At 35.8% G+C, this 9,938-nt stretch overlaps 1 protein-coding gene across 1 annotated transcript; it reads right to left on the reverse strand.

The window, feature by feature from the left end:
- Nucleotides 1–2,350: 2,350 nt before the first annotated feature.
- LOC145591611 (zinc finger CCCH domain-containing protein 40-like) lies at nt 2,351–9,193 on the reverse strand. Its single transcript, XM_081648123.1, has 5 exons — nt 9,039–9,193; nt 8,582–8,723; nt 6,841–7,110; nt 3,970–4,193; nt 2,351–3,381 (listed from the first exon to the last, which is right to left on the reverse strand). Exons 2-5 carry the CDS (start codon nt 8,684–8,686, stop codon nt 2,547–2,549), a joined length of 1,434 nt encoding a protein of 477 aa, XP_081504249.1. The 5' UTR covers nt 8,687–8,723; nt 9,039–9,193; the 3' UTR covers nt 2,351–2,546.
- Between the last annotated feature and the right edge of the window lie 745 nt (nt 9,194–9,938).

A 9,938-nucleotide genomic window follows, 5' to 3' on the forward strand; every position in this document is an offset into this window, starting at 1 on the left:
CTCCTCAAAGGATGAAGTCACTTCCACGACCGAGCAATGAGTACCCGTGGAAGCGGTCGTAGGAGTAGTAGAGGGAGTTTCTAAGTCAGTGTTATTGGGGTCATAAGGAGTCTTAGGATTCACCAGACTACCGTCTGGATTTCTGGCCGCATGACAATCATGCGTTTGCATCGTTCTTGCCATGTCCAACCGCAGGGACAGAGAAGAATAGGTGGAGGTGAGTTGGTACGCACTAGAAATGGACCCACTCCATGAAGGAGACAACTCGTCTCCGTCCACTCTAGACTCCTCAGTCCCAGGCGAATGGCCGGCCTCATGAGAAGAAACGGAAGAACCTGAGTGTTAAGCCAGATTTAAAAAAAAATAAAAAATAAAAAAAATAAAGCAAGGAAAATAATACAAGTAAAGAAGGGAAAGAAAGCAGGCGGCCAACCTCTGTACGTGTAGAAAACTCGAAATTCTTGAGAGTTGACTGGAAAACTCAAAAATATGCCTGGAAAACTCAACAATACGGCGGAGCTCTTGAAGATACAAAGAAAAAACACTTTCTCTCCCTAAAAGCTCTGACCTCTCTCTAAAAACCTCAAAGTTCCAAAGTGTGAGAATGAGGTCAAAACCTCTGTATATATAGGCAAAATTTATGGGGGCATATCAGTGAATTCATCTTTCCCGCCTAAGGAAGCTGAACAGTTATAATTTGAAAATTTGACCTAGAATTGAAGGGGGCAAAAGGACAATGCTGTTAGAATGAATGGAAAAAGAGACGGCCAAATAACGGCGCGTCCGAAATGACGGACAAAATAGACGGAACTAAGGCTTCCATCTTAGTAGATAGACGTCCGCTTTCCCCCGAAAATTTAGGCGGCGTACCTTTTCCGCTTCCTTCTCAGAGCTAGGCGTCCTCTAGATCCTTAGGCAGACGAAAGCAGCATGCCAGCCTAAGACGGCCAACTTCGAATGGGGCGAACAGATCTATACACCTCAGTCATCCGCCCAATCTCTGTATACCCGTACGCTTCAAGACAAGTGAAAAATCAAAGGAGGCGGCCGTTATCGTACGAGTCACCCCCTCTGAGGGGCAAATGTTTAGGGTAAAAATACCCCATGTACGTGGACGAATCCCGTAGCGACACGTGGCCCAATCAAAGGGCGACACGTGGCCCTATCAAAGGGCGACACGTGTCACTATGGGAAGATGACGCGTGTCCAAGGCATAAAAAGCCCTTGAAATCAGCATTAAAAAGGCCTTATTACATCATGGCCCAAATCACGAGAGATCTTCATGAAAGCCGCAAAACGGCGCCCCCATACTACACGTGGCATCGCCTGATTGCGCAGCCAATCACGTCACGGAATTTTAGGGTACAAACCCTAAAGGGGCACAAACTCCCACCCCTATAAATACTCCAAGCATTTATGATGGGAGGGGTGGATTACGACATTACAAGAAAGAGCATTAAATTAATGCTCCAACTTCTCTGTACTTTCTCTCTCTAGTCTTTTCCGTTTCAGATATCTAACTTGATCGTCGAAGGCGAATATTCCGGTAAAGGAAGATTCGTTCATTTTGTAGGTGTCCGAGTCTCGTTGCCTGAAGAGCGTGACTAGTATCCGAGGAAATCCAAAAAATACCCGAAACAAAAGGTATTCATCACTGTGTTTGGTTTTGGGGAGACACATTTGGGTGTCTACAAGTATATATCATTTTTTTTTTCCTTCTACCTTCTCTTTTAATTAAAAGAGACCGGGTTATATCTAACAACCGGTCTCTAAGGTCATTTTACTCATTTTTTTTTTCTTTTTCTCTTTTTTGGTATTGTTAAGAGTAATGGGTGTGTACTATTTATTTGCTACATGTTATTTGTAGTACTTTCAACTTGAAAAATAGATTTTTTTTTTTTTTTTTTTTTTTTTTTTTTTTTTTTTTTTTTGTGTGTGTGTTGCTACTATTAAGAATAATGGGTGTGTACTATTTATTTGTTACTTGTTATTTGTAGTACTTTCAACTTGAAAATATGGATTTTTAAAGTACGTAATATTTGGTTTTAGTATAGATTTTTATTGCATATATTTGGATTGAGATCATATTGGTTGTAATATAATTTTGGATTGAAATAAATTATGAACTAGACTAAAAAAAAAAAATACATATTTTCACATGGGATCAATAATAGATGATGACTCACCATATCGAAAATCCTGGATCTGCCACTACTCAGACCTTAGACGACTACTTACACAAGTTTTATACCAATTTACATAATTGGCCTATTCAAATATACATAATAGCTGAGTAGTTGAGCTTCTATAGTTGAATATTGATGTTAAGTGGAATTGAAAAATAAAAAAATTAAAAAGAAAGAAAACCATGATTCCAAAGCTCACAATACTATGGATATTGAATTAAATCTTCATGATAAGAATTGAGACTTAAAAAGGGATTTATATTCAAAATACATCGCCGAAAATGAGAGGCTCCAAGAAGGGAAAGCAATATCTCGATTATACATAAAGTACATCTTAATTATGAAAGGCCCCTGATGATACTATTGTTGTTGTTGTTGCTGCTGTTGCTGCTGCTGCTCAGATGGTGGAGGTTGGGGAGCCACTGCAGGTTGGTGGTATTGAGCAGGAAGATACTGCTGGTAATGCAGGGGTGGTGGCGGTGGCATATAACCACCATATGGTTGGTAATATGGCTGTTGAAAGTGACCTGGAGGAGGTGGCATCCCCTGATAGCCATAGCGTTGGTGGTTTTGAGGATGCTTCTCAGATGCGGGCCCAGCTTTGTTTTCCCCCGATCCTGAAGGTCCATTAGAGGATCCAGACCCATCTTGTGATGAAACAAGGGCACCCATTCGCTGGGGATCCATTGACGGATATAAGGTCCTCTCCTGCTGAGGTGGGGCTGGAATGTTAAAGTAAGGCATTTGGTGGATCTGATCCTGACTTGTGCCAGGAGGATGAAGGTGACTTTGTTGTTGAGATATAAGAGCTCTAGGAAGCATCCCACTTTGTGCCACTGCAGCCTGTTGTTTTGCCTGTTCAGCACCATCAATCTCGGGCTTGGGTTGTTGAGGTCTACCCCACATCAGCTTCAGCCTCAGACCCTTTATGACAAGTTTGTTGGAGAGCTCTTCTGCAGCCTTCTCAGCAGCTTCTCGGGTGGTGTAAGTTACAAACGCACAAGCTCGCTGAAGAACCATCCGAATAGAATCAATTTCACCATGTGCATAGAAGTTATCCCTCAGGTCTTGCTCAGTAACCCTGGCATCAAGTCCACCAACATACAGAGTCTTGATGCTCTCATCATCTGGAGGCTCAAGTGTCTGCATTTCACCAGCCTTGTTGAGGAGCTTCATTGCAACTGGATCATTCACTCTGTTAACAAGCACATGAGAAGCATGATCAGTCAAAACTATTAAAAATTTTTAACAAAATCGGCAGCAGGCCTACATTACAGAGAGTAACTAGCAATTTATAAATATTGTTTCCCTGCAACACACCCACTCCCCCAGTTACAAAATAAAAGCACACCTCGAGGTGAAATCCAAATGTTATGATTGATAACTATGTGCCTATGTCCACTGGGACACAATACAACAGCAGTTAATCAAATGCATGACACCAAGCTCAGCTTTCAAAAAACATGACCTCTCTCACTGTGACAAGGGCAATTAGAAAGAATCATGTTTCGGGGCTTTTCCCCTGAATAGATTACATCAATGACTATTCCATGATCATACCATGTGTTTCAAATTTTGTGAGATACTGATACAATAGAAATCATCATATAACAATATTGACCAGACAAACACTATCAAAAGAACAATCCCTGCCTATACATGTGCCACGAGTACCCACAAGGATTAGAAATTCAACAACCTGAGGTTTAACAGACACACATTCATGTTTAACAGGAGAAAGCGAAAGGCAGACTTATTTTCTTGGAGGGGGTGGCATACTTACCCATAGTAACGATCTTTAATGTTTTGCTGTGACAGCTCCCCTGTGACAGGCATCTCATGCCGGTAAGGACACTCAGCACCTCTCGTACATTCACCTCTAATATAGAAACTGCAAACATGTGCTCTGTTTCTTTTATAATATGGTGTTGTTCTCTGAAGCTTCAAAATTGTGTCATTAGGCCGCACCTTTCCATAAGAGGATTCATAATCCAAACCAGCTCTTGCCTATTAAGCATAAAGAGAAAGCACAATCATCAAAATCCTATTGCATAAGCCTCAATCCCTGACTATATTGTTAGATACCAAAGACCACACAGACATTCCCCATTCACTAGTATGTTTTCACTTCACGGGGGAAAGTCGTCAGTTAATGTAAATTTTCAAAAATTTAATACATATTGAGCCGCATAGAGAAGGTGTCGTTCAATCAAAGTTACTCCTTTATCACGGTGTTTAGATACTAAGTTGATATGACATGAAAATCACTCGACAAGGAGAACAATTGACATTAGAGAACAAGAATGACTAGTCTCAACAGAATCCTAAATACAGGCATCTAGTTACTCTATTATTAAGGCCATGTTCACTTCACCTTATTTTTGCTGAACTAAAAATATTTTTACTGAATTGAAATTATTTTTTACTATTTTCTATTATATTTCTTCTTTTAAGTAACTGATTTTTACTAACTGAAATTATTTTTACTGAATTGACCATATTTGTAGTGTTACTAACATTATTTTCACTTAACTAAATTTACTCTGGGTAATGGTATATGCATCCCTAAGCATTAAATACACTTTTAAAAATTGTACAAATTTAGGAATTCATGATAAAAACAGACGTAGATTAGTGTTTAAAAAAAATAAGCATAATTATACTATCTGCGCATGTGTTTGTCATGAATTCCTAAATTTGTACAATTTTCAAGAGTGTATTTAATGCTTATATGCAGCCCTACTACAGCATTACCCTATTATTTTTACTGAATTAAATTTTTTCAAAGTGTAGTGAACAAGGTTTAATAGAAAAATACAGGTTAGAAGATGAAAATGCAGAGATATCCAATTAAGATAGGTAACAAACCAGAACCTATCCTAAACAAAAGCAACTTAATTAGAAACAGCAGAAATTAGAAGTGCATGGAGATTTTAAAACCAGTACATTCCTGGTTAATACTGGAGGGGCACAAATAAACTCAAATATAATAATGGTCCACAACACTGTATCAAAAATACTTATACCCGATTTCATGTTTGTAATTGTGTTAGCCATAATTTTTACCTTGAACGATCCAACTAAAAGGTAGCGCCAAGCTACCAGCAGGAACTGCCTCTTTTTTTTTTTTTTTTTTTTTTTCTTTAAGAAGTGGCACTTTGAGATGCCAGGGGATACCTTGGACCAAAGGAGCAAAGAAAAAGCACATTTTACTTTCTTTTTTTTCCATCTTTACAAGCATTTGGGTAGTGGTAATTAAATTATAAGAGGGAAGGTAGTAGAAAAATAAAAGATCCATAATCCCTTATTTATCATCCCAGCCTTTCTATCTCAATACCTCACCTTCAAGAGCAATTGGAATGATGACAACCAAACTGAAGAAACATTTAGAGGACAGTAAGGCTTCTAGAACCCAAACCATGACAGCCTATATTGAATGGATCAGCTCTCTAGGCCAGTTATGTTTTTCTTATTATTATCATTTTTCTTCACTTAATCTTCTTTCATGATCCTCTTTCTCTCATTCCGTCATTCTCGGCTTAGATTCTAACCCTCAAGAGTCAAGACCACACTACTTATTCTAAAATTATTTTAAAAAATTTATCAGTTCCTTGTCATTGATTTCCTACTTAGACATTTTCCATTTTTCTTGTTTTCCCTAAACATAAAAAAGAATGTTATACAAGATATTAGTGACTAATATAATCAAACAAATTTGAAGTGTTAAAAGAAATGAGCATGTGTTACAAAATCTAGGGCTTATTGATTTTCCAAATTTCATTTAAATATTCATTTTGCTTTATGATTGAAAGTCAAATGGTAATATGCAACCTCAATAATTTTATAAAAAGTTTATTTGAGAGAATAGGACCTGATTTCTCGAGAGAAGAAAAGAAAAAAAAAAAAAAAAAAAAAACAAAACAAACAAACAAACAAATCATTTAATTTTGAGTATGATGATAGCATATACTACTATACAGTACACAATCATGATATTGATGTGTAAATCTTCACCCTCTTTGTCCCTCACTCCATCTCAAAAGAATCTTTTGTCTTTTGCAAAAGTCACATTATTTTAAATCTAATGATAATAATGATGGTAGCACGTCCAAAATACTTAGCTTGCAATATTTTATTTAAGGCTTCAAGTTTACTAACATTATCTTTCATCCTAAATCACAATGGTTGTTTTTTTTTTTTGGGCAAAAGAGAGGGGCAAGCCCCAAACAAATATCCTAAGTCATAATGTGCATTCCAACTGACAAGGTTATAGCAGAGTAAAAAAAGATAGTTAGAAGTAAGAAAGGCTGACGAGTGATGATCTACACCAAACCAGAATGTGTATAATATTTAGTTTCCACAAACCATACCTTGGATTTTTAGGGCAATATTCTAAAACCTCAAGTCAAGTAGTAAAAGTGTACCATGGTGATATAAAAGCAATCTAGGCACCACGCATACATGAACCTAATGACCACACTAAAATTAATTTGGCATATAAAACTTAGTTTAGCAACTAACAGTAAGGAAGGATAGCGATAAATAAATATAAAGCACATATAATGTATTGGTCTTTAATGAGATCTTAGGCAGAGATCCATGCCATATTCAAACCCAAAAATATTCAGCAATTATGAAATAAAGACACACATACCTTGCGGTCATGTTCCTCTGCAAAATACTCCCTATTGACATCACTCTTGGGAATAGCATCACTGGTGCTGATGCTAAGAGCAGTGTCTCGAACCTGGACTGGTAAACCATACTCAAGATCCAAGAGGCATACTTGACATACATTTTTCAATTTACTGCAAGTCTGGCAGATCTCTGATTTCTTGTATCTTGCATCACGACCTGGTCTCCAGCGGAAAACTGTAAATGGCCTTGTACAGATCTTACATTCCTTGTCATATTCTGCTCTAGTCTGCAAGATGAAGACCAATCCAAATTGTAAATTTCCCCACATAAGTCAAGAAAAAAAAATTTAAAAATTGCTAATATCCACTGCAAGAGTAGCCTAATAGAGATAAAGAGCACTATAGTCTATGATGTTTCACGGCCATAAAAGTCTTCACAAGGAGGATTTAGAAAGCATGCCTCCACTCAATCAACCGTCTCTAGGATTGCTGCTAGGGTTAAACTGATTATTAAGAAGCTTCCATAGTAAATTACCAAGCTATGGTTAACGGATTATTAAAAAGCACTATGAGGATGAAACATAAACTCACTTATCCCATCCCGTCCAAAAATGAAGAGAGGAAAAAAAATTCAAACTAACAAACAAGAAACCTAGTAAAACAATCAGATAATGTAACTTAAACTTAATGTAATGAACAAAAAATACTCATATTGCCGCATATACTAAAAATAGATGTCCCAATGAGTTAGCCCCATTCCCAAATCCCAATTAAGTATATTTTCTCAGCAACAAGCCATGTGCTACCAGGCAAACTCCACATGCTTTCGAAAGAACCAACTCGTAAAAAAAGTGAACTAAAGGGTATGGGCGATCTTTGTGGGATGGAGGGAGTACGAAACAACTAAACACAATGTGTTATCTAAGAGATATGAAATATGGCTATGGAAAATTCATTGCAGAAGAAAAATCAACCTAAAGGACCAAGTGAAGGAAGACAAAGAAGCAAAATCAGAAATGGTCTTTACTTCCTAAAAAAGAGCATTCTCACAAATAGAAGGCTACAATGAATACGATAAACTTTAATTCTACTCAGGATAAGCCTAATGGTAAGTTCAAGATATTTCCAGACAAAACCCATTCACAAGTAGAAATAAGCATGCTAAAACTACCTCAATGAAAGGTTTAAAAAGTTCCCATCAATCCCAAACCCAATAACCAAACCAACGAAAAAACCAACAGGAATAAGTGTAAGCTTTCAGGGGTCCAATTAAAGTTTTGCAGCAATCAACTTACATACTTGGAAATTGTAAGTCCCTCCACCTCAATAATACTCCCAAAACTCCCATTCTTTGTAAGTAACAACGTTATCCTTTTTGGAGAGTTACAGCATTACTTAATTTGGCTAATGATTTTATCTTTCTCCTTATCAGTCATCACACGAGTCTCTCTTTATATCCCAACTTTTCTTCTCTCCTCAAAAATGAATTAAGTAGTTATCCTCGTTATTTAAATAAGTTTCAGCAAAGATTAAAGTTCAACCAAAATAAATTAAGAATTGTGTTCAGCAAAAATGAATTGAGTTGAGTTCAGAAAATATCATTTCAATTTAGCAAAGATAAAATTGACGTAATATCTCCAATTTTACACTATAATAAGGCCTATTCAATTCAACTTTATAAAAAAAAATGGTACAAACTTAAGTTTAATCAAGCATAAAAAGTAATAATTCATGTAAATAGAGAAAAGCAAGCTTTACCATGCGAACATAAGGATTGTCACCGAGGCAAGATTCACAGATAATAGGGAAGTCGGAGCGTTCCCAGCCATCGGCCTCGAGATCTCGGAGTAGCCGATGCGCCATTTTTCTCTCCTCTTCTTGTTAATCACCTTCTCAAAAGCTATGAAATTAAGAAAATTATCAGCAAAAAAATTCAGGCCCGTCGCTGAGGCAGGCAGGAGGGGCAGCCGCCCTAGGCCCAGGGGAAAGAGATTTGATTTCATATTGAATTATCTAGAAAAATACATAATTTTAGGAATATTTGATTCAATAATCAAATTACGCTCATAAATTTCTTATCTTTTGGATATGATGTTTCATAATCTAAGAATTTACGAACCCTAAACTTAAAGCACTGATAATTAAATTAGATTAGATCAAATATAAACCCTAGATTGTGAAATTGATATGATGATGACAACAGCAAACAACTTACCTTAGAAGCTGCTTCAATGGGGGATACAAGGATAAGATTCAACGAAGAACGCTTCAATGGAGAACGTTGAGTGCGCTTCAACGAATAACTGAGAGTCTGAGAGGGGTAGGAAATAGGAACGGAGGCCTTTAAAAGCCATGACCCGCATTTTATATGGGCGGGTCTTTATATCATGAATAATCAATAATCAATAATCATCAATCAATAAATATAAAAAGTGTGTCCTTAAATAATTTTTACCCTGGTGTGTCCTTCAATAATTTTTTTTTTTTTGTTTTTTTTTATTTCCTTTTAGAAAATCATCCTTTTTTTTATATAAAACGATTAGAAAATCTTTTATATGTAAAGTTTAAAAGGTAAAAAAAAAAAAAAAAAAAAAAAAAAAAAAAAAAGCTAACTTACATATAAATAACGACGTGAATTGAAATAAATTAATTATTATCTAAATCTTTAACTATAGAAAGAATAAAAAACAATCACATATTTAGGAAAATATCATATAGATTATCAACATAAGATTTTTAACAATAATATTTTTTTTTTTTATTTCCTTCTAGAAAATCTTTTATAAATAACGACTTTAATTGTAATAAATTAATTATGGTCTAAATCTTTAATTATAGAAAGAATAATAAACAATCACATCTTTAACAAAATATTACATAGATTATCAACATAAGATTTTTATTAATTATTTTTGCCAAGCCAATTACCTTGATGATCAATATCTACATAGAAAAAATCAATGACTATCTATAGCTATACACTAAATGTGTCATCCATTTGTTAAAAAACATTCTCAAAGCTTTTTCTTTTTTTTTTTTTTTTTTTTTGGTGACAAGTTATTTTGTTTTTCCTCGAGAATATTTAATATAACTGTAATTAATCCCTTCCTATGAA

This window comes from Chenopodium album, chromosome 18 (genome assembly GCF_948465745.1).
Source record: "Chenopodium album chromosome 18, dcCheAlbu1.1, whole genome shotgun sequence".
Classification (NCBI taxonomy): Eukaryota; Viridiplantae; Streptophyta; class Magnoliopsida; order Caryophyllales; family Amaranthaceae; genus Chenopodium; species Chenopodium album.